Genomic DNA, 25,988 nt, shown 5'->3' on the forward strand with positions numbered 1-25,988 from the left:
TACTTCTCATGCCACAAAATAAATTCCTTGTAAGAAGTTCTTTCTATTTGTAGCATCTGACTTTAACTTTTCATTCAGTATGAATCATAGATTCATTGAATGGCTTGAGTTGGAAGGGACCTTAAAGACCATCCACTTCCAACCCTCTGCTGCGGGCAGGGTGCCACCCACTAGACAAGGCTGCCCCCACAGGCGAGCTGAAAGGTAATAAAGAACCACTCAAGTCAAAGAATACAAAATCAGCTGACCAGCTTATAAAACAGGATAAGGTAACAGCAGAAACATTTGTCAGGGCAAAGAGAAATCTTATACTTGATCCCACTTTAAATTCTTGTAGCATTCTGGAGCCAGAAGATTTGTAATGTAGGGACTAATGGACTTACATGTGGGGACTATTGGACAGAGATACCCACAGCAGTTCTCAGTGTGTTCATTATAGGCTCACACAGGAGACGTGCTCAAGCATAAGAGGAGCTGGTGGCTATGTTCTTTGATAGGGAACATGTTCATTAGCTGTAGGCACAAAATGTGAATCGCAGGTGATTATGTTTATCATGAGGAAATCAGTCATGATCTCAAACAGCAAAGGTAACAATAATGAAATTCCAGCATCAATACGTGAAAATATGCTCCTGTCTGAGAAGTCATTACTGATGACAAATGCATGGCACAGGAAATAGCTTCCACGGTTCAGGGCAAATTCCGTATCTTGTAATGGAAGGCATCAGACAATTGAGCAATGACAGTGAAAGGGCAAGGCAGTGGAAATTAAAAAATCATACCAAATGGCCTGATAGATTGTGTTACAAGCCCGATGATTCATTGGCTCTGATGGATGAGCCATGTGTGCTAAAAGGCAAAGCCAGAGCAAGACATTTGGACATAAGATCCGCTCTCCTTGCTCTCCCTCCCTTCCTTCACCCCCTTCGGTGCCTTGAAGATGCTCCTCCCGCTGGGCCGGAGGGAGCAGCTTCAAGGGCCTCCCCTTCCGGGAGCGGGGCTACATGGCGGCCGTCATTCCTGCCGCCCGCTGGCTCGGCGCCGCCGTAGCAGCGTTGTTCCTGGGGTGCTGCGGCGCGGTGCTCGCCGGCGGCATCCAGGTACGAGGGCTGGAAGGAGAGCGGTAGTGGGAACAGAGGGCGAGCGGCGCCGCAGGCTCCGTTCTGCTTCCTGGGAGCTGCTTCCTTCATCTTGCCGGCACTCACCGCAGCGCCCGGGCCTGGACTGGACTGGACTGCCCCTCGTGGGGTGGGACCCCGCCTCGCTCCGCCCCAGCCCGGCTGCTGGAGCTCTGTCTGGGTAATAGGGTTTGGTGCAGGGGAGCAGCGCGTCTCTGCTGGTCGGACACGTGCAGCTTGCTTAGTGAAAAAAAGTCCTCCTTTTAATAGGTTTGCATCCTCCTGGAATGCAGTTTTGTTATGGTAATGCAGTGTAACTTTCAGTTGTGCAGGCTCTCTTTGCCTTTCTGGCTGTTTGTAAAGTTGTGTGTGAATAAAGAGTTCCACTGGTCTTCATGCTACAGCTCTGCCTGCTGTGAGTCTGTGTGCTGCATTGCCCGCTGTGCTGATTTCTTATATCAGCAATATGATTTTTGCACAGTGCACGCACTGCTTCTGGGGTCCTGGCCCATCTCTGTGTCCTGGTGTATGTAGTCTGCTTGGAAATGGCCCTGTGCCCTGCAAAGGGCTGGTGTGAGCCATGATAGATTGAGATAGTGGATTGCCATTGCCCTGGCTCCTTGTTTCCAAACACGGAGCTAAAAACTATAGGTTGACTTCTCTGCTAGAAACAAGATGAAAGACTTTTTCTAAAGAAACAAAGAGAATAAAACAGAACTTCATCCAAGCTGCTTACCTCACTAAGAAAGGAATTGTAAGTCCATAAATTAGTGTATTTTGTTCTCAGAGCATACTATGGTATAGACATGCGTGGGCTTTCCTTGTTAACTAAGCTGGAAGTGACTAATGGATCTTTTTGTTTGTTGTTTACCAAGTTTCAAGGAAACATTAGTTACTGCTCAGCTAACTTGGGTAGAATGTGTGACATGGAATAAGAAAAATCTCTGGCTTTCAAGCTTTTGTAGATTTTATTTTAGGTATGGTAAGTGCAAGAATGCGTCAAACATTCTTTGTTTTGTGGAAACAAAAGCAGAAATGGTTATTTCTTTCTTCTGAAAAACATTTAATATTGTCTTTGTCTCTCAGGATCAAGCAGAACAGTTCTTCAGAAGTGGACATACAAATAACTGGGCAGTTCTGGTAAGCGTAGTTCTGGCAAATTCTATGGAAGAAGTTTGCAGCTTTTCATTATGTGCAGTATTTGCAGCAGTTGCTCAGTAATGCTGCTCATTTGAAAGAAATGGAATGGAAGAATAAAGACTCGGAAATAAAAAAATCTGAAGTGATCCCTGCAAATTGATTAACTGTAATAAAATTATCAGTTCCAGGCAATTGCACATCAAGCACTTAGAACATAGAGATACCTGGCAGATTTCATTAAGCTAAAGTTCAATGGCATTAAAACAGTTAAATTATCACAGTGCATCTTGAACCAACATATAGTTACAGTATCAGAGAGGTGTGTCTCTTTGACCAGGAAGGTATAATTTGTTTCTGATTTGTGTGACCTTAGTCAGTCTGTTAACTTGTGATAACAGGCTTAGAATAAAATAAATTCAGGAGACATAATGTTTAAATCAACTGTTGTCAATTTTTTTCTTTGCGATGAATCTTTTATTAACTTTGAATCATACTGCAGAATTGGTTCTTAATCACAGCTCAGGTCTTAATGACTAATTTGTTTCAGAACACTATCATGATTACTCAGTAGCAGATGTTTGTTTTACAGATACTGAAATTTAGCAACATAAAATGAAAGTAAATAGTAACAAATTGAATTAGAAGGAATAATTTCTATATTTTATAAAGTACAAACTAGAAACCATGAAAACATTAAGTATTACTTTAAATACTATTAACAAATAAACACAAATAACCGATGGACTTGAGAATCCTTCCAGACTGAATTTTGATTTGAGTCTCTTTAAGGGTAGAAAAAAAAAAAGATGTTTGATAGCACAAATATGCTTAAAGGTGTTTCTGTTTAATTTGGAGTTGAAGAATTTAGAAAACTGCCTGCATTGCTGTGGTCATTCCTTCTTTCCTGTTTTTCTGGTTTTAAAATCAGGTCTTTTATAAAACTTTTTTCTTCGTATGTTTGAAAGGTTGGTAAGACAGAAGGAAATTTGTCTGCAAAGGAAAGTTGCTGTTGGTGTGGAACAAATGAAAAGTATTGAACTTGATGTAATTGTGAGCACAACGATAAGGCCAGCAAGGAAATGCAGCAGATTTCCTCTGAAAATTTTGGAATTTCATTGGTTCAGAGTTTTCTAGGGCAGATAAAATAATATCTAACCTAGGGAATAGATCTCTTACAAACTTAATGATTCTATGAATGGCTCATCCCCAACCCTTCACCCTGTTAATGTAACTGAACTCCTTTGAGATTTTTTGAGAATTTGTATTCAGATTTTGATTAGAGCTTACATGGCTCTTTATTATGTTTGACTCCTTAAATGCAAAGTACTTCCATTGTATTTTCCCCAGTGTGGTTTCTGCATGAATTCACTTATGCATTTATGCAATAGTGCTCCCAGAAGGGTTTTCTATAGAGATGAAAACTCTTCCTTAGATTTTTCTTTCATTGGATATGGAAAAAGTAAATTTGAAAAAAAAATAAAGACCTATCTGCTCGCTGTTACTGCTGGTTTATTCCCTCACATGGCACTTTCTATACTTAGTTGGGTTTTAGGTCAATTTCATCAGGAGCCAGCACATATGGAGCATTTATTTTTATAACATTTATTTTCCACATTTATTTCTTTGGTTCAACAAAAATGTATACAGAGAGAGAGAGCTTATGGCATGACTTTATTGGTGTTGCTATTTTCTTTATGATTTGTTACTTTGTTAAATACCTGTAATCACCGTCTTCTGATGCATAAGCCAGACCTACTTGTATATTTTACTTAATTTGCTGTTTCTCTGTCCTTAAACATTCAAGGTATGTACATCTCGATTCTGGTTTAATTACCGACATGTGGCAAACACTCTTTCAGTATACAGAAGCGTCAAGAGACTGGGTATTCCTGACAGGTGAGGAGATCTTGGTGAATGCAGTTCCTTTCAAATGTGCTGCTGAAGTCTTTCTGTTGTCTGAAGCAGTATGAAAATACATTTCTCTTCTCAGTTTAAAGTAACTTAGAAATAAATGTTTATTTCTTGGGTGTGCTCTTTTACAGTGGGGTTTCTTTGTTTGTTTTGAAAGGGTTTGTTCCTTGTTTTAAATGGAACTGTATCTGATGCTTTAAATTACTTGTCATCTAGCAAAAGAATTCGCTGGGAAAATGTTTTTTGTTCCTATGAATGATTTTGCTGATGTATGGGCACAATGATTCAGTTTGTAAGAGGAAAATTTTGCTAGGATAAAACTAAACCAAAATGAATTAAGGAATAGTTTTTGTTTGTGGGAATCATTATGGGGGTTTAAGTTTTAGAATAAGGGAATAGCAATAACATACGTGATTGGATTACTTTAACTTAATAGTTAACAGGCAGATTAACACCAAAGTTGTTTTGCTGGATGTATGGACAGTGTGTTTTTTAAGAGTGCCATATGGTGCATGTTTGTACTCAACTGCCTGCATTTTATTCCAAATGAAGTAATTTACTTTGATTATTTTGAGGATCTGTGCTTCAGTTGTTTTGGATAACATTTAACTTTTCAGTGCGTGTGCAGTGTATCAGCACTTAATGAAGAACAAAATCACTCTTAAAATAATCATGTAGACATACAGGCAGTGACATAGGTAAACATAACTGCTTGGTGTTTCACATATTGACCAAGCCCTGACACTGCCAGGTGTAGTTCTCTGTCTGCATGCAGGTTGGTACAGCATTATAATAGTCCTTCAAATGCTATTTCTTTTCATGTTACTGTGAATAAGACAAAATCTGTTAGCTGTCATCTCATACATGTTCCATAGAAGAATTTCCTGTTAACACTATGTACCATGCAGAAGTGTACCAGATGTGGTGTAATAGTTTGAAGAACGTTTGTGAGCTCCTGAGGTTTAATGAACAAAACCGTTTCCATTATGTTTTTAATTGATCTGCTTGAAAGGGCACAGACAGGCTGGGATTTCTTCTGGGGAGCTGTATGAAATGATTTAGCCCTGCATAAAAGCCTTCTGATTTAATGAAGATGTTGTCACCTAGGTCTGTGTGAGTCTGTACCATAGAGCTGCAGGTGTTAACAGCTGTGGCCTGTGTGAAACCTGTGGCTAAGTAGCAGCTGCGTTTCCCACTGTGGCAACTTTATAACAGTGAGTGTGTACATAAGGAAATACCATGTAGCTAAGCAAATCTTCACTTACAATGACAAGCATCTTCTTGATGTTACAAGTTACTGATTTAATCATGGGATGGTTTTGTTGTGATTTCCTTTTGATGCATGTAAAACTAGAACGTCTATAAGGTGTTCCTTGTATTTCACAGTCACATTGTCCTGATGCTGGCAGATGATATGGCATGTAATCCCAGGAATCCTAAACCAGCTACTGTGTTTAGTCATAAAAACATGGAGCTAAATGTCTATGGAGATGATGTGGAAGTGGATTACAGGAGCTATGAGGTAACCATGCCTTAAATTATTGGGTCTGTGTTTTTATATCTCATCTTGCAAACACTTAACACCAGTGTGAAACTTTTGATGTGCAAACAAAATGTGTGTCAGCTATTTATATTTCTAATCTTAAGCTTATGCTTTTATTAAAGAGAACACCAAAAGCCATAAGCTACTTATTTTTGTAAAATAATTACCATATAGAAATCTGTTCTATTACCTTTGTATTTTTGTGTAATATTCTTTCAAGCAGTTTAATGGCAGATCTTAAAGCTGACAACAAATGAGTGATTTAATAGTGGTGCATAATTGTTGATGAAAGTGTATATGAGCATCTAAATGCATAAATAAGACATGAATCTTTGTATAAAGAGATGAAGTTACTATGCTAAAATAGAAATATGTTGTTTTTCTGTTCTTTCCTGAGTATGGATTTTTGCTAGCATTTCAGCTGTGTATGTCTGCATGGACAGCAAAGGATGCCTTATAGGAGGTTTTACAATCACCATCCTGATGATATCTGATCACATAAAGACTTATGTAACTGCAATTGATCTTGTTTTTCCTCTCTTGAGTTGCAAAAGTAATTTAAACTTTTATTTTTCCATGGCAACACACACTAATATTGGAGCATTTTTGTGAGTGCATGAGCAGCTTTGGCAGAACAAAAGGTATATGCTGACAGGTTTTCAAATCAATGAAAAACATATTTAGAAATTATAATGGCGGTAGTCTTATTGGATATAGTAGAACACTAGGCTGATATTAGTGAGATACAATAAAAGATGCTGTGTAATTGTGAGCTTTACTGCAGTAAAATCTTGAGCAGAAGATATCTATTGATGTTTATACCATACAGTATTGCATCTTACTAGATACACTGCATGTTGCATTGTACCATTGTTTTCTTAATGTAATCCAACCTAGAATTGTTGGCCCATGCTTTTATCTTTAGAAAATTATTTTTGCTTCCATTTTCAGGTTACTGTGGAAAATTTCTTGCGTGTATTAACAGGAAGAATCCCACCAAGCACTCCCCGATCTAAACGTCTTCTTTCTGATGACAGAAGCAATATTCTAATATATATGACAGGTAATTAGAGTTTTGTGTATACGGTTTTATTGACATTTATTTTTCAGTTGGATGGATCTGTATGAAAGTGTGAATTCTCATGTAGAGCCCAAACAAAAAGAAAGGATTGACGAATGATTTTTTTTCTCAACATGCCATACTAACAAAGAAAACCTGTAAGACTGTACTTATTGAACGTAGTTTCCAGTCTAAATTATATTTTTACTGTCCTTGTGCTGAAGTTTTATTGAGGCAAAACAATTGGGGTTGTTTTGTTTTAAGGAAGATGATCACCCAGACTAAATACCTTCCCTTAACCTACATACTTGCCTAACTTGTGTTTTTTCTATCAGGCCATGGTGGGAATGGTTTCCTAAAATTTCAAGATTCTGAAGAAATCACAAATGTAGAACTTGCTGATGCCTTTGAACAAATGTGGCAGAAAAGGAGGTAATAAGAATGTATTATGTAGGGCTTAAATACTGTATTTCATTAATGTGCCTGGAATCTTACTGGTAGGCCTAGCTGAACTTTCAACAATGATTCTATTTGTTGTCCATAGAATAAGCTGGAAGTTTATATTTGGAAAGAAGAGTTTTAAATTTTGTTTTCAGCTTCCTACTGTGAGAACTGCTCCCACGAATTGACTTGGCTGAACTTGCCATCTTGAAATCAATTATTGTAAAGTCTTCTATTCTTTAGGTTGCTATTAGCTATCCTCATAACTAAAAAGCAAAGTTCCTATATTTCAGTCTAAAGAAAGTTGATGAAGAATGCTGTTTTGTTTCTTTTAGGTACAATGAATTGTTGTTTATTATTGATACTTGTCAAGGAGCATCCATGTATGAACGATTTTATTCACCTAATATAATTGCCTTGGCTAGCAGCCAAGTAGGAGAAGATTCTTTATCAGTAAGTACATTTTTGTGGTCCTAAAGACGATTTTCAGAATACCTGAGTAGGTTAAATGCTTAGCCATTGCTGCTTTTTTTTTTTTTAAACTAAAATTTCCCTTCTAATTGTGTACAGTATAATGTGCTCAGTTATGAAGTGCAACTTGACAAAGCTCTAAGATGTATTTTCCTGCTTTTGTGGGCTGTAGCAAAGAAACGGGCTAAATCATCTTCAGGTAATTCAGTTAAAGGTGGTGACAGAATTCTGTGCTTCATGGTCATGGTCAATTTATATGTTACCTAGATTGGGTAAAAGTCTTATGGGAAGACTGAAGAGTGATCTGAGTGGGAAATATTCAGCCTTGTGTTTCTTACACTTGGTCTATGGGAAAAAAAAAACCAACAATACTTACATCCCATTGACATTACAAAAAGAATGATGGGAAAGAGATCCAAGCCAAACTGAAAATAATCTGTCTTTCTCAGCTCTGTTTTCCAAGCCCTAAGAAGCTTGGGATGGTACATAAATTCACTGGACTTCTAAGAAGGGAGTTCCCTGCTTATTGTCTGCATGTAGTCTAGAAAAATGAAAATAATCCATATATTACACAGATCATCAACATTATGTTTCTTCATGAGTCGTCATTTGCTTTGTGTAATTTTCCAAGAACAAATAACGTATTTTGCTTAACTTTTGTAACATTTTGTTATATGCTGTTCCCTTCTTTAAATACTGAGTTCTGTCCTGCAAATGCCCAGTAACTGTTTCATGTTATTTTGTAGCATCAGCCTGACCTTGGGATTGGTGTCCATCTCATGGACCGATACACATTCTACATGCTGGAATTCTTGGAAGAAGTTCATCCAGCCAGTCAGACAAATATGAATGACCTCGTAAGTAGAGTCTCAACATTCAGTATTTTACTTTTTCCATGGTGCACTTTCTGCACAACTGCTGTTTGTCTCACAAGTAGGGGAGTAAGTTAGTGGGGAAGGCCTTCTTGCTATTATTAAACAAAACAGTAGTTTAATATTTAGAGGATTGTACTTAGTGTGAAAGTGGCTTGTTGGCTACAGAAAAAAGTTAACCCAAACTAGCCATTAAAAAAAAATATCATTGAAAAATAAATAAAGTTCATTAAATATTTAAATAAAATGAAATGTTTGTGCATAAAAAATGATAGTTGGAAACTTCTGAAATATGTAAAATCAACTTAATGGAAAGCAGACGCTTTGTGGACTGGTAGCATTTTGCAGTTGCTTAAACAGATTCTATTTGTGTACTCACGAATGCCTATACAGACTGATTTCTCCACTTACCTTCCAGACCGAGACATGTCTAAATCTGTCTGTGTTTGGAGTTTATTATATCTTAGCTGAATACTATATGAAGCTTTCAGTTAAGAAGCAGGGGAAAAAAGAACAACTTATAAAAGAAAAAAAATAACAAACACAAAAAAACAGTTTATTATGATCAAATATATGCACTGATAAAAGGGCATGAAAAGTAACCATTTTTTATTTACTTTATTAACCCTTCATGCCTGTTCCAGGGCTAATTTTACTATAGTGATATGTTCTGCTATGTTGCCTTGTGGCTGTAAATCCTGCTGGGCTGTATCAATGATCTTGGATCACCACAGACTGAGCACACTGTGTTTGATTCATTTGTGTAAATGGAGCATCTACTCCTTTGTCTACACAGGCTTGTCTTAGCCTGGCTGTCAGATCTGTAGTTGAAATCAGTCTAAGCAGCCCCCACTTAACAGATATTGTGTTGATATAAAATTGATTCAGTGACTAAGATTCAGAATTCCTTTACTGGAATGAGAACGAAACTGGCTTGTAATTTAATACCTGTCTGATCACAAGATACAAAAAACTTCAAAATCAATCTTGTTAAAGTAGAATATGCAAGTTTTTTATTGACAGCACTTCTGCTTTTACTCTATTCATTCTGACAGCATTCTAGAATTCTGTTTTGTAGACAAAAAATGAATTGATATTAAAAAAAAAAAAAGATTTTTAGTTCAGGTATTGCCAACAGTGTAGAAAATGTTTAGGTGGCCAAGTAGTTTACATTTGGGGCTCTTTTGAGAAGATATCTAAAAGTTTTGCTTTGCATTTTTTGTTTTACGTTGTGTGCTAAATAAGTAGGAAGACCTATGGAAATTTACACTGATAAATTACTTACAATGTGTGAGACATCACTGCATGAATTTCCTTATTGCTGCTCTGGGAAGGGGAGGGAACAGAACCAATTATATGAGATGGTTTGAAAAAGTATTGAATAATGATATACATATATTTCAGCGACTGTGTTATAGGATACTTATAGATAATGCTTTGGCACTGAAATATGCTGTTAGAATTGTTCTGGATTAAGAACAAAGAGCTAATGCTTATACAAGCCCGATTTTTAATATTGACGCTTGCAAAGTCCAGACAGTATACTAAGTGGTTTGCTATTGCTCATAGCTAATCTGTAGTTGTTAACCTATCTTCTGTGACTGATATCTACTCTTTCAGAAGTGCTCTGTATTTGTTACATAGTGCCCATCACATCACCTATGCAATTTCCTCCAGCCACTGTTTAGAAAGTTTCACTTCACATCCACCTAAGGTTTGGATGTCGCATTCCTGTGAAGAATGAGGCATCTTTCCTCCACCTACTTCCCACCTGCTCCATCTGTGTTGCTAAGGGGATAGCAAAAAGCTGTGCAGATGACTGATTTTCAGTTTGATTGCAGTTCCAAAAAAGTAAAAACTAATGTGTCACACATTCAAACTTTGAAAATCAGTTTCAAATACATTCTATATGAGGTCATAAAATAACTTAAAATGTGGCAAGAAAAAATCAAGACTTTGGAAACATCAGTGCGTTAAGAAATGTTTCATTTAGCCAGTTTCTTGTTTTGTTTTTTTTTCTCCTTTAAAGACCTTAGTTATTAAAGTGCTGGTCTGCTGGGATCTAATTGCCTTGCAGACCTTTTTTTTCACACAGGTACTAGGTAGTTGGTTTGTTAGTAATGAAATCCTCTTTTTCTCAGAACCTTTACACATTTGTTGTGGGACAGGTTACAAACAGTTGGATGTGGTATCTGTTTCATGCTTTCACAGAATCACAGAATTTTAGGGGTTGGAAGGGACCTCTAGAGATCATAAAATCCAACCCCCCTGCCAAAGCAGGTTCCCTACACCACTTTCAGGTCTGATGCAGTTGTTTTGGAACATGTGCGTGTATTCTTACAGCTTAGAAGAGAGACCTTTACATTACACTTGGTGTAACCAATTATATCATCCCAGCACAAAACAGCTTTGAGTAGAAAATTAACCCAAAATAGGAACAGTTATGGCAGAGTTAATAAGTCAGAGTCACTAGGCTTTGCTGATTAATCTGTACATGCATGCTAATTAATCTGTACAGCTTTTCTTCTGCTTACTGAGCGATATTTTTGCAATGATATTTGATCTATTTTTTCCATCTTGTATTATAAGATGTTATTTTTTCTTTTCCTACCAAAAACTGTATCTAAATGCATTTTTTTTTTTTAATTGGAGAAAGATATTTTCCTCTCTTTTCAGTGATGCTCGGTATTACATAATGCTAGAGCCATTAGTTCTGTCCTCTGTGTTAATGCTAATATATTTAATACACGTTATAATTAATTTCACTTAAAGAGAGTTTAAAAAGAAAATGTATGTAAGTTGAACAAAACAGGATCTCAGGATATCTGCTTTCAGTTCTTTCTCTATTAGCAAATATTGTATTTCAGCAAGAAGCACAATTATCTTCTGAATGTTCATATGTGATCTGGAACTCTACCACCCAGGAGGATAAATTTGGAGTTTAGCTGTATTTGGGTTTTGACTGCCACAAAGAACAGAAGCACACTGCAGGGTGCTGGTATGCTTCAGAATTCATGCTTTCTAATAGGTTTTTAAGGAGTAGTCAATTATGTATAGAAAATCTACGAGGGACACCAGTTGTTTTATGTAATGATATTTTAAGCTTTTTTTCCAATCTGGAAAATAGCATGGAAGGTAGCAGATTTTCTCCATCAAAATGACAGCTCTGATTTATTTGAGTGACTTTTATTAACAAAATTGTTGTAGTTTAGGTGGAAGAATTGCCATCTGTGTCTGTATCTTGCTGTCCAAAAGTAGTTTACGTTTGAAATGAATCAAGGTAGATTATGAAACGCAATTATAAATATGCTAGCTTTGACCTGTAGACTGCTTGCTTTTGAAGTATTCAATCTACTTGTAAATTATAAACTTACAGAGCATTGTTTTACTCTTTAATAATTTTTTGTTCATTTTTAAATTTGTTTTAAAATGCCATGAGCTTTTTATCATCCTGTAGTGCTTTCTTGAGAGTTACAAGAGACAGGTGGAAGAAATGTGAGCAATTCCAGGTGCAGGAACAATTGGTGAGGCTGGTGATGCCCTCCTTCAAGAGTCAAAGGATGGTAACAGTGTGTTAGAGTGGCATGTTATAAAGTAAGCAGAAATAAGTGGCTGAAAAACAAGCTATTTAGTGTGTCCATTGAGTTAAACTTAGGTAAATGATCATCTGATATGATATCCTGCATGCTTTTGTTTACTGGCTGTTGTAATTCTGCTTAGAGATGTGGTTTGTTTGGGTTTTTAGGTCCAGAATTGTCTATGAAAGCATAGAAGTATTCCTCTGATAGGTTGTTTCAGTGCTCGGTCAGCTTTACAGGTAAACCTGTGCTTGTAGTTTTTTCTGCTGAGGTGGGCATTTGATGAGATTCATTCTGCCCATGAGGATGGAGCTGTTCTGCAATGTCGTGCAGTCTGTACATGTGATATTCTCCCAGCTCAGTCCAGTGAAGGGGAACTGAAAGCTTTGAAGAACACTGATTAAATCCCTTCTCTGTACATGTTTACTGCAATGATTTGTTCAGATCTCACTCTTAAAATGCATTTGTTGAGGGCAAGAAAGATGTTTTTGAAGTCTGTGTTTTAGGAAGGAAATGGAAGTATTTGCTGTGACCAACAAGGCAGAAGTTCAGTGGGCCCTGAGATAAAAAAAAGCACTGTGCTCGTGCCTTTAGTAGCTAACATAAAGCAGAATTGCGAAGCAGCTCTTTCTTTGATGTCTTTGAAGCTATTTGCAATGGTTGCGTATGATCAATAAACCTTTGACTTGCTGTTGGGAGTCTGTTTGGGGCTGATAGAAGGCAGCTGCATTGAAAGATCATTCATAATTTGTTGAGTCATTCGTTCTCATCAGATATTCTTATTCTGGTGTTAACAGTACAAGAATATAAAAGCATTGTGGTTCTTACAGTGTTTTGTAGCCTTTCTAGCTGGTACCCTGACATAAAAATATAGCTGCAGCATAGATTAATGTATCAAATAGAGGGATCAAAAGAAACATTTAGCTTATGTAGCTTACTTTGGAGATAGGGCACAAATATAATACCTTAGTTGGAGCAAGTTGGAGAGAATGTATTGTCTTTTGGTGAAATTAATGTTTATGTGCCCTGGCAAGTGTCTTCTGTATGTACAGGAAGCATGATGCTGGTCAGTCTGGTTCATTTCCACCTTGCATGGAGGATAACAAAGGTCATGTTCAGCGGATGTGATACTCTGCCAACAATATAAGTGGGAATCACTGAAAAGCAGCTCAGTGGATCTGTGCACTAGTATCCATTGGTTAGGGTGAAGGTTAAGGTGAGCTGAAGCCTCCCTGGATTTACAAGCTTAGTCTGTAAGACCAGGTATAAAAGAAGTTGTAGTAGGTGCAAAAGGGAGGAACAGTGGGACAGAATCTGTCTTTAGTGGAACCAGGTACATTGCTTTCTCTCTGAGAAACTTTTTAAGAGAAGGGTTCTGCTGTCCTAAAAAGAGCTGTACAAACCTGTGTATTTTGTGTCAGGCTGGGCAAGGAATTTCTGCTAGGAGTTACAGAACTGAAACTTATCGGTTTTATCAGTCAGTATCTGGGATAATTGAAGCTGCATCCAAACTGAGGTAACTAGGACCTGTGGTTCTGCCCTGAGAGTGCAACCAGCTGAATCATGACAGAATCAGAGGTACGAGTTCTACACTGTGTAACTAATGGACCTGTTTGTAAAAGTCACTTGGAAAAATGTCATTTCTGGAAAATGACTGTCCTTGGTAGTCCTGTGCTAAAGTTGGCTAATGTTACTAATTATATACTGTGTGAAATACCCTGGAATAAGGAATCTGTCGGGATGGAAAATGCTAGAGACTTCTGTGGGCTATGTGGTAGACCTGTGCAAAAATCCCCAAGTCCAAAATCCATTGGTTTTGCCTTGAATAACTTCTGGATTTGTAACAATTTTACTGCTTAATAGGAATGCTACTTAGTCATATTTTAAGTATTGCAACTAATCTGTCATCGGTATATCTACTTTATTCGGTATAAAGATAAGTTTGCAGAAAATGAGTCTGTTTAAACCAGTTTGTTAGTGCTGGTTTTGCCTTCCCATAGTCAGAGTTTGTGCTGGAGGTAGTGGAACTGCTAATAGGTATGTAAAATTAATAGTGAAGTAGACAGCTGTAACACCTACAAATTAGCTGTGTCTCTGTGAACTTAATGTGCATAGTACATCTTTGATACTTTAAGATCCTCATTGAATATTAATTCATAGGCTGTAAACCAGAAATAAGGATAAGGAGTGTTTGGTTTTTTCTCTGGTAAAAATTTAAATTCTTGATTCAATTTTAAAGCCTTCACAGCCAGCTACTTGCCATGGCTTGTGAAACCTGCCTGCCTCCCTTCAGTAAGCATGAAGAATTTATACCATCTTCTGCTTTTTGGAAGATACAGCAGTGTTGGTGATTCTGTATTCAGAAATGCATTTTCACATTTAATCAGTCAGTTGTAGTTGGCTTCCACAAAAGCTTTTCTACATTCATACTGAGAGCTGTGAGGATTAAAGTTATTTGTTTATGCTTTTTAATGTTTTATTTCAGTCACTTTTTTTTTGGCTGTGGAGCTTGTGCCAAAATGTATGTATGTTATTTGTCTTGATCTTATAGTAATTTCATTTTGGAAAGTACCTGTAGAAACAATTGATCATTGAAGGACATGATACGACTTCCCATATTTGTTTTCAGTTTCAGGTCTGTCCAAAAAGTTTGTGTGTTTCCACTCCTGGGCATCGAACTGATCTCTTCCAGCGAGACCCTCAGAATGTTCTAATAACAGACTTCTTTGGCAGCGTAAGAAAAGTGGAAATTACAACAGAGACAATTTCTTTGGACCGTAATTTAGCTGGCTTTGAAAGCGAGTGAGTAGTCATTATTTATTATATCTAGTATATTATTTAACTTTGTTCAACAGATACAAAACTGCCTTATAACTATCAAGGGAAGAACTGTTTTCCATGAAAGGACCAAGGGGTCAGTATGGACTGTTATTAATAATAAAACTGAGGTTTGTCAGCTGGAAGTGTTCTGTTTAAAAAAAAAAAAAAAAAAAAAAAGAATTCCCACTCCCTCATCCCATCTTACAAGTAAATGCTTCAAAGACCCCAAGGTGTGGATATCATCAACAGAGAGAGTAGTCTGAAATTTTCTTTCTTCCTTGATGGTTTAATGTGCAGAGACATTTAAATTCCTTTTTATAGTAGTTTACTTCTTCGGGTAAGCTCTGATTTCAAAGCATGGGTTGTTTCATTAAAACTGTTTTCTTAATAAATGCTTGGTTTCTGTTCTGCAAATTCTATGGCTTTCGGCTTTAGCTGTCCAGAGAACTTCAGTTGCAGAGATGTAATTATTTACATGAATAACATTGCTGGTCTAAGTTTGTGGGTAGAGGGATTCTGTTTCTTTGTGGATGAAGAAGGAATTATAAACTCCTTTGTATTTTTGGTATTCTGTTGCCACCTATTGGAAACATGTAAAGGAGGATGTGTTTGTACAGCAGTGTATTTGGCATTTTGCTGCCATTTCTGATGCATCTTTTAGCTTTCACAATACTTTGCTCTAGCAGGGAAGAAAGAAAAAATAGTACACTCTAAACAGGAGTGCAATATTTTTCAACTCATAAATTTATATGAATACTATGTATATGAATATATATGAATTTACTATCACTCAGTTGTTAGTGGATATCAGTTTCATTAATTTTAGAGATAATAGTAGCTTAGTCCTGGAAATTAATACTATCCTACACTAAGGCCAGTGTATTTTATAATTTAGAAACATGGGATTCAAGTTTATGGAAAATGTAAAGGAGATTCAGGTTTTAGACTTCTTTATTTCAGATCTAAAATCTAAGAGTGTGACACATTTCTTTTTATACTAATTGAATGTTATTTTGCTTTTAGTATACTGATATTAAGTGAACTTTTTGTAAGCTTACTGTGTTACCTACCAGAATAATACCTTAATAGTGTTTCTAAAAGCCTTTGTGAAGAGCAGAAAAGTTGCATAGAATTGAACTTGCACTCCTTAGGAAACTGTCTTAGAATAGATGCACGAATTTGCCAGGGAAGTGTGATACAGAAATCTGTGCCACCACCTAATAGAAATGTTGATTTGTTACAGAGATCACTGTAAATCTGTGTGCGCTGATCTTATTCTGAGAAAATCTGTGCAGAGTTTTGAATCTTTTTCCTTGTTCTGAATTGTATTTGTTACATTTTTGTTGATAAGACATTTAGCAGTGTTACTTTATTCTTAACATTTGATGTGTTCTCTTTCATTCCTTCTTTCCTGAATCATTTTCTCTGTTTCAAGCTTTTTCCCTCTTTTCTTGCATATTGGTGGCAGTAGAGTGCTGCAAAATGTTTGTGTTAAGGAGAAAAACAGGGAAGCAAAGTAGGGACCCCAGCTCTGATCTGGTCAGTGTTAGATTGGAATTGTGTCTGTTATAAAGTTGCAAGGGTCAATGTATGCAGCTAAGCAGATTGTTTTAAACACAACCAAACAAAACTGCTGACTATATAGATAATGGGTAGAGAAGATGCTGTTGTGAGATATGACCGTGCCTTGGAATTGTGCTATTTACAGACAGTGCAAGGTTTCACTTAACTCAGTGTTGTGACTTTGCCAAATCTTTCCGACAGAACTCATTTGTTTTGCTGCACAGTTCTTTAGCAATTCCTTTGCAGAGTGTCTTACTGTGAGCTCAGCACAAGCAGTTCCTGCTTTGCAAGGTCAGTGTTGGTGTCTGATACTGATACCAGCTCTGTTAATCCCAGTGTGGCCTTAGGAGTTTCCTTGAGCTGAAGGAATCCCATGCTGTTTCCTTTTTTCATAGTAGTTTCAGTCTAAGCTATGTTCACTTCAGATTTCTTCCAGGCAGCATCATATAAAACCATCCTAGTTTCATTGCTTTTGAGGCTTGGGCTTCAGATTTATTAGTTGTGCTGAGCTGAATTGTACACTGCTCGCAGGGGCTGTTGTCCTAAAGCTGAAGAGTTTTAACTAAGCCACTTGGCTTAGGACCGGTGCTTGTGTGATGGAGAATAATTGTGAGTAATTGGTTTGTGAACAGATAGGTAATTTGTTTTGGCCGGTAGATGCAGTGGACTTTTCCTAAAATAGCAGAGGCTGTGTATGTTCAGAGATCACCGTTAATTTTTAACCAAGTGCCTCAGTTTGTTTGGAGATGGCCGTTAATTTCTGACTGGGTGCTTGCAGAAGCGGGTGGGTGCCGGGAGGTGGCAGCAGCGCTAAGGCAGCCGGGCTGTGCCGGGATGGCAGCAGCTTGGGGATGGGTTGGTTTTTTTTTCCCCTTTATTCGGTCAGCTTTAGAGTGAAATTAGATGAGGAAAGGAAGGAGGAGTTGAATAATTATTCAGAGTAAATTCTGGAGAGGCTCTGTTTTTATTTTACACTCGTTGAACATCACATATGAAACAAGCTCATCAGTTATGCATGTAGCATACTTTCCCTTAATGCCTTACCATTATAACAAAATGAATTCATAATTGTGGATGTTTTAAATCCAGAAGTGCTTTAATAGCCTACAACTAATTTAGGGAGTTTGAAAAAATAATGGGTAGTTAAATATTACTGCTGTATTTCTTAAAGTATTTTGTAAATACATTTATTTTTTTCTCTTCTTGGCTGTGAAAAGGTAAATGTATGTGTATTATGTGTATATATGTACATGCATGTACACACTGTACTGTGTTTGCTAGTGTAAAAGATGCATTCAAGGTAAGATGACTGCAGTGGCAACAGTGGAAGAAATTCTATGGAAAGGCTGCTCCATAAATAATGCTTCCTATTTTATTATTTTGGTCTGTGAAATCAGAGGTGGCCGTTGGTGGCATGGCAGTAGAGGAGCTGAGGTTGAACCTTCCCACCTTTATCCCGTTACACTTTACTGCTGTGCAACAGATGGCAGCAGAGGGGCAGTCTGACAGAATGGCGACCTCCATAGTGTGGTATATGGTAGAATACATTTACACTGGTGTTGCAGGGCTATAAAATAAATAAGGATGAGTACCAATATCAGAAGGAACTCTAACTATAAATTGTGTTGGGAAAACCTGAAAAGCACAAAAATATTGTGCTTGTTTATTGTGCTCCCTGTTTAGCAATAAAAAGTAGAGCTGAGTAATAGATTTTACTTTTACTCTTTTAAAATTATTTTTGATGGTAATTTTTGCCAGAGATTTTTGTTTTTCATAAGAAAATACGTTTTCTTGCGAGACTGTACCTTGACTCAAGTTTTCTTTGATCTTGGATGTATTTTCCCCTGCTACCTTGAGAGGAGTTTATAGGGCATCTTGTATTTCTTGAGTGACAAAGCTTTAATTATTACTACTAGGCTTTGCTATGATTATTTTGTGCATTTTCAGTTGAATACTACTCTGCTTAACCTACGTACGTACAGTTTAAATAGGCATTGATACACACAAGAAAACTGTTGGTCTGCAGAGGTGCTGTGTACTGTGAATGCCCCACAGAGGTCACTTAGATAAAGGATAAGTACGTAATAGTAATAGTGTTAACTTCAGACTTGTTCATTGTAAGTGACTTTCATCTGCAAATTGACTTATGTATTATAATAGTTTCAGGTACTGGACAGGTAATGACTAAATTTGTTGCATGTCAGATTTTCAAGGAGTCCTTCAGCAAATTTAGCAGATTTTAACAATCTAAATAGCTGAGAATATCTAGGAATTACAGGATCTTCAGCCTAGATTATTTTTCATTGTTCATCTATTCCTTTTTACATCTTCTTACATAGCATTCTTGTTTATTTTCTTCCTCAATATTTCTTCACCTTTTCTCCCTTGTGTGATCTTTACTTGCTATTATTGTTACAGTTGAGTGGGCTTCTTTCTAATTCTAGTCCCCTAGAGTGCTCTTTAGACTTTCTAGTGCTCTTTATATGGAGATCATTATTTGATTTTCTTGCTTTGGTGTCCACTCACAAAATTCAAATTGATGTCTATTCTAGGAGGTACTTCTATAGTTGTGTTCTATATTTTGTCACTCAGGAATACCATGCAGTCACCTGCAATGTTTGTCCTGTACCTGACCAGAAAGTATTTCCATGTATGTATTTTTTTTAATTTGAGACAGTATTTTCATTTCAATAAAATTACATTAGTTATTATTATTAATATCATCTTCATATCAAAAATACCAGAGCAACTGTTGATCTTTTTTTATGCATAATGTTTGTTGTGTACTTTTTTTTTTTTTTTTTTTTTGGGATTTCAGAAGAAAATTTCAAGGGAGTAGAAAAAAAAAAGGGGGGGAAAAGCAAAGAGGCATCTTGAAACCATGATTATGGGACTGTTATGTCTTTGGAATTTAGTGGCCAAGCATATGCTAGCGTTGTTTATGCCCCAGAAATGAATCTGGGCACATAACAATTAAGTCTCCAGGGCTCAAATAACATTGCTTTTTTTTTTTTTTTTTTTTAATGTGGTATTAAAGCATATGCAGGAGCTCTTAGTCTTTCTCTGTTTTGATATTGTGAAAAAGCTTACACTTGCTTTTTGAGTGCCTGAGGGATTACCTTCCAGATGGCCAGAGATTTCTGCCACTGAAAATTTATATCTTGTCCAAAGCTGTGGGGGAGGAAGGGGCATTTTGCCTTCACAACACATTTATATAACTGATGGCTAAAAGACCGTAAAATGATCTCTATCTGCAATTCCCAGCCCTTCCAATAGGAGATACTTTTCTCAAATCAGGTGTTTGGTGGACTAAAGTTTTTGCCATAGGGCTGTTAAATTTCTTACTTAAGTCCTTGAAGTCCTATTATTGATCTCAGTAAGCTGCAAGATGATCTGTTTGATAGTAAGAAGTTTCTCTGCACTACTTATTTCTGAAGACTCTGTTACACTCAAAGAAGTTACACTTCACAGAAGACTTTCTGGGAGCTTTAGATCTTCAGTGGAGAAAAAAAAAACAACAAACACAAAAAAGAAAGGAAAAGCATAGATGTATGTTGTGGGAGGAGAAGAAGAGCTGGCATCCAAAAGCAGCATTGCATTATTACTAGGCATCTCTTTTCAGTCGTTAGCTGTTTGAATAGACAACTGGAAATTTCAGGCAAGGAGAGAGAAGGGAAGCCACAATTGCATCAAAGGATGGAAAGAAAACTGGAGGTTATTACAAAAGGAGATCTGATCATATAAGAAGTAGGTTTGCAGATGGCTTGCTGAGCACCCTTTAATTTTACTTTACAAAGTGATATTGTTTTATATGCTTGGTCAGGGGTATCAGAAATCTATACAGAGTGTGGGAGGAGGAACGACAGATGCTGAATATGTCTACCAAAGTGCTCAAGCTACTGTTAAGATTATTGTATGAAATCTGTTGGACAGCAGAATATTAACTGTGTAGCAAGATTGATCTTACAGGAAAAAAAATGTGCTGTAACTAAAAAACTTACTGCAGAATAGAATTTATTCGGCTTTTTTCAAAGGCAGTGGACTGTAATTGCTTGAAGGATAGATGTTGGTAAGCTGTAGGAGGAATGAACAAAAAGTAATGAAACGTAGCAAAGGGTTTTGCATGTCCTGAAAAAAATATACAGCAGGAGGAATGTGAGATACAAAGGTAGTTGGAGCATTTGCTATTGAGAGACTGGATATGATGTAGTATTCTTTTGGATCCTAGCTAACTCAATTCTGTGGGCTCCAGTTACTATTCGGTAGTAATTGTGGATGTTCAGCTTTCATAGAATGCTGATGCCTGTCTTTGTTGTGCCAGGTGCTATTAAAAGGGCAAGACTAAACTGGACACAACTTCACATAATATTGAAAAAGAACTGAAAACCCTTTACTCTTCTGTCCAGAGGTTGGTTCCAGTTTGGAACATAAAGACAGGCGGGATTTCTCTTTCATAGAGTGAGCTGGAAGATCCTACTGTGCATGTTTGTTTACACTCATATTCCTACTTTGTAATACAGTATCGGAATTAGTACGGTTGAAGGCAGTATGTTCCTGTGTCATCAACAGAACTAATGTATTCTGATTGCAAACTGAAATTACTAGGTTTTTGATAGATTTCCAAAAATATAAATTGAACTGACCTACATTATCTGGGGAATTCCACTTTCACAATGTGAAATGATAGAGAATTAGTGAGAATGAAGTGTCACCTAAATAATATTTTGGTAGCTGAAAGAGATTAGGATTTGGGAGGAAATGGAAGGGCAGGGTGTCCCCTTCCTGCCCCCTGTGTATTCAAACTGAACTTCATTCCAGTAGTTTCCAACAGAGGACAAGAATGCAGTGGAGACTGGATTTTTCTTTACTGTGGGGAAGGGAGGAATAAATGCTGAGCATTGATATTCACAGGCGCTTTAGTGTAAGCTCTTTGAATTACATGATAGCTATTTTAAGTTTCTATTCCTACTGGTAAAAAAAAAATTGGTGCTGAAGTCTGGCTGACATACAAATTTGTTCCAATATTGAGAGAATGCTTGATTAGAAATCAAAACACTTAACAGTGTTGCACCATCCTCCTGACACCCGTTAGCAGAGTTTCAATTTTATAGTAATATTTTCCATGTAATTTCTTGTATATTGCTATGTGAAAGGTACAAAAAAATCAATCCTGCAGGGACCAGATACAGAGGAAAGGATGGAATAATGTAGGCTATCGGTTGATACATTTTCAGACACTCTGAAGGGTAACAAATTTTTTTGCTAATCTCTAAGAATAATCTTCAACAGATTACAGTCTTTATCTTGACTAAGTGTATGTTTTCACTATGGTGTTCGTCATTTTAATATACTTTTGTAAATGTTGAAGAATTAGATTATTGGTTTTCCGGTGACAGATGGTGGATGACAAATGTTTGGACTCGGGCAGTTTCAAACGGTGTGTGGAAGGGTACTTTGTGACAGTGGGCTACTTCTTATTCTGCAAAAAGCTTAAGTTCATATTTAATGTTACATTTAACAGGGCCACAAAGATGATGAGGGGCCTCTTATGAGGAAGGGCTGGGATACTTGGGAATGTTCGGCCTGGAAAAGCAGAGAGGGGATCTTATTAATGCTAATAAATATTTAAAGGGTGGGTGTCAAGTGGATGGGGCCAGGCTCATTTCAGTGGCACACAGCAACAGGAGAAGGCGCAACAGGCACAAACTGGAACACAAGAAGGTTCCGTGAACATGAAGAAAAACTTCTTTATTTTGAGGGTGCCAGAGAACTGGAATAGGCAGCCTGGAGAGGCTGTGGTGCCTCCTCTGAAGATATTAAAAACATGCCTGAACACTTTCCTGTGCAACTTTGTGGGACTCGCTTTAGCAATGGGTTGGACTTGGAGATCTCCAGAGGTCCCTTCCAACTCCTAAGATTCCTTGACTAGGAATCTGAATAGCTCCATCAAGTTAACCACTGCTGAAAGTGCATTTATTGTTGTGGGGCATCACATGTTCCTAAGCCAGTGCTGGGCTTGTTTATTCTGCTTGGAATAGGCAAATTGGCTATCAGAATAAACAACTCAAATGCATGTTTTCTGTGGTCCAGCTGGTTCCAGATAGTTAGTTAGTCTGTATAATTTATACTCCACTGGCGCAGCATAGCTGCTGCCCTCGCAGGGAAAGAGATTATATGCAAGGAGCGAGCAGATGGTCTTTGTACTCCCTGCTGAGGGCGTTGTATCATGGAGAGGGCAGAGCCAGTCCATGGCTAGGAGTCACTAGCTTAGCTACCCAGAGCAGCCAAAGGCATCCTGCTGGCTGCTGCTCCTTGCTTTGCAGTTTGTGCAGAGCCCATATGGGCTCTTAAGAGGACAGGAGGATGAGGGTTGTGACATGCCAATCTTTTCGCCGTGGCTGACTTCCTGGAACTACAGTCCAGGGCTATAGTTCTGCTGGCAAAAGCTTTCCGAAACCAGGGAAAAATCTGCCTTGCAGATTATACGTCTAGATTTCCTTTTGCACAACACAGTGCTCTGAAGGATAGGAGTGGACAGATTTTCAATGCAATAGAAAAGATTTAAGTGTAAACTGTGTGAAAGAAGCATATGAGGGTATGTTTTTTCCTGTAACTCCACTGTAGCTGTTTAAATTTTACAAGTGGGATACTGTATAGTGTATTGTAATTATATTAAATAATTTGGATGAGATAAAAATCAGATTTACTTGTATTCCTGCATGGTTTCTGGTCCTTTGTTACCTGCAAATGAGACATGTTGCCATAAGCATGTTTTAGCTGCTCTAAAATTTTAATATTTTTCTGTTTGAAATGGTAGGATAAAAGCTACATCTTTACATTTTTAGCAGTTTATGACTCAGTTTCTGAAAAGAGAATAATGAACCTAGTAGTTATTAAAAGGTTTATCTCAATATAACTATAACATAATATTTAAACTTTATAGTTCCCCACTGACTGGCTTTATTTTTTTCCTTTTGGTTACTTAAGAGTCTGAACCATGGCTACCCGCTAGAATAAAATAGGAATGAAGACCGCTTGCTGTAGGTCTAAATTTTATCTGGGGAATTGGAGCAGAACAGCCACTAAGTGAAACTGCTCTGCATCTCAGCTATAGAGGACATAACCTCTCTTGCTTCCTTAGCTGTCAAATAGTGCCCTACTTTGTTTTTCTTTGTGTGTGGTTTCCCTCTGATACAGTTTTACTAAAGGAAAATTTATTACAAAATATTCTAAGCTGACTTCTATGTTATTAGATGATTAGGAGCTTTTATAAATGTCTTCATGAATGGATGTGTCTGTAAAATGGATAAATTCACGCTGTACTGTAACTATTTAGAAGTAAAAGTATAGGCACAAAAAAACATGATTAGATGGAAAAAATCTCTCAAAACAGTGTATTTCCACATGGTTTCTGAATCTAATGGTACTACTGAAAAATAGTAACTTCCATAGGAATCTGCAACTGTATTAAGTAATTTAGGAAGGAAAGAAGAAAGAAGTGCTCTAGCTGTGGCAGGTAGAATTTCCATGCCGTGTATTTGAGGTGGCTTAGGTTAGTGGTCACTCTAATGTATTATATGTTTAGTTGTTGTATTTTATTATGTATAATTGTTGAGTTTCTGATGAGCAAACATCTGGGAAGCACCTTGCAAACAGCTTTCCCTGTTACTGTTCTTGAAGTTTGCAATAACCCTGGTGACTGCAGAAAGGCCATGGAGAGCGACATGCTTACAGTCTGTTGATGGAGTGGGGATAAATTGTGGTGTTGGGGTACATGTTCTGCTAACAGAGGACTTCTGTTAGTCACAAAATCTGTATTGCATTGGACTATCAGGGTTTTATGCAAACATAATTATTTCTTTAACACCAAGAGGGAGTAGACGAGTCATTTGGTAATTATGTGCCAAATTATGACTGTTGTTAAATCATCTAATTCTAAATATAAAACATTTTAAATTACAGTGCAGATCTTAAGAGATTATCATTATCACTGTGTTGAACTTGTGTATGCATACACGAGTTTTATGGCAGGTAATAACAGATGCAAAAGGTGTATTAGAATAATAGTGATTAGTAGTCTGACATGGAATTTATTTGTGATAGTATGTCACCCAAGGGGTAGTTGGTTGAGTTTGTAAATATTTCTAGATAATTGTCTCTTACTGGTTTCCAGCTGTTTCTTCTGTCTTTCTCTAGATGTGAAATGAAGACTAAAATAGCTGTCCATTACAAGATATACTGAGAGTAGGGGGAAAAAGGGCGATGGTAGGGGGAAGCTCATTTTACATATAAATGATTGTATTCAAAAATGCCGGTATGGAACAGACATAATCTCAATGTGACCATTGCCTCTGTCTAGCTTAAATGTAAGAGAAAAAGCTACAGAAACTATGGCTAATAAGGGTATTGTTTTAAATGAAATCCCACCTACAGAGGAAATCCTGTTTTCTTTTAATGTGCCAATTGAATATGCAACCTGCACACCATGGCAAACTGAAGTCTCAGTAAAGATGGTGTAATGTAAATTGAAACAGGAATTAATTAATGTATTAATGCCTTTTGTGCCTACTGTGCTCATCTGGTGATCAGATTATTTTGCTAAATGCAATCAGAACTGTACAAAAGAATATTTATATAATAAAACTTAATTAACTAGAAATTTAAGATGAAAAAAATTACAGGAATGAAGTGAAGGAAATTGTAAAATGTTATTTATTCTCATTAATAGCTGTCTTTGTGAAATAAAAGTATAATTTCTGGGTATGATTCTTTTCAAACAGAACTGGAAAAAAGAAAAAGCAAGAGAGGAGCAAGTCATGAAGTCTATAATCAGAAATTACAGCAATTTACATGTTGCTTAGTCAAAAAACATAAACTGTTTTTGTTTTTAAAAGCTGAAACGAAGGATCATCTTCCTATCCATAGACAAAAAGATGAACTCTTTGGGAAAATGAATATTGAATGCAACCCATCCTCAAACTAATGCAAAATCTCTTAGTGCTGTATTCTTTGATGTAGTAACTTTCTTAGTTTGTAAATCCTTCATATATTTTGCTATTATTTTTTATAATGCTTAAGAGGACAGAAGTATTAAATGTAGATTATTCTAGTTTTCAACTCTGTTGCAGTTTCCAAACTCTGCAGCTGCATCAGTGTTCTAAGGCAGATAAAAACTCCCTTGCTAACTTGGTTCTTACCATTTATTAAGTATGCCTAAGTGCGTGGCCCAGAGTTATGGCAGCTGAAGAAGTACACTAAGGAGGCTAATTAGAGACCTACGTTACATATTGAGCAGTTCTGTAGCTGCCTGAGAATGTGGAATGGATGGGTTGTGAGAATCTGCCCTGAGAGCTGATTGGATGGGCAGAAGAAGCAGGTTTGGTCAAACCAAGCTCATCTCAACAAAAAGAGGGAAGCAGGGTGAAGAGCTGTTGCTTACTCTTGTATTGGTCATTTCCATTGCCTACTCTT

The 25,988-nt window shown here is 37.1% G+C and overlaps 1 protein-coding gene across 4 annotated transcripts in view; it reads left to right on the forward strand.

Annotated features, from left to right (window-relative positions):
• Positions 1–25,988, forward strand: part of PIGK (phosphatidylinositol glycan anchor biosynthesis class K) — a 136,065-nt gene that overhangs the window by 75,914 nt on the left and 34,163 nt on the right. For 2 of the 4 annotated variants that reach the window (XM_015870255.3, XM_032446246.2), the window contains exons 1-9: positions 997–1,100; positions 2,205–2,258; positions 4,063–4,154; positions 5,556–5,691; positions 6,664–6,775; positions 7,108–7,204; positions 7,549–7,666; positions 8,431–8,541; positions 14,764–14,936. In XM_015870255.3, the coding sequence (XP_015725741.1) occupies positions 1,005–1,100; positions 2,205–2,258; positions 4,063–4,154; positions 5,556–5,691; positions 6,664–6,775; positions 7,108–7,204; positions 7,549–7,666; positions 8,431–8,541; positions 14,764–14,936 (989 nt within the window). In that variant the 5' untranslated portion in view covers positions 997–1,004. Of the gene's footprint in view, positions 1–996; positions 1,101–2,204; positions 2,259–4,062; positions 4,155–5,555; positions 5,692–6,663; positions 6,776–7,107; positions 7,205–7,548; positions 7,667–8,430; positions 8,542–14,763; positions 14,937–25,988 lie in introns of those variants that run through there. The other 2 variants (XM_085511540.1, XM_085511541.1) reach the window with 1 other exon arrangement.

Source organism: Coturnix japonica, chromosome 11, assembly GCF_054131305.1.
Source record: "Coturnix japonica strain WE chromosome 11, WE-NBRP24, whole genome shotgun sequence".
Lineage (NCBI taxonomy): Eukaryota > Metazoa > Chordata > Aves > Galliformes > Phasianidae > Coturnix > Coturnix japonica.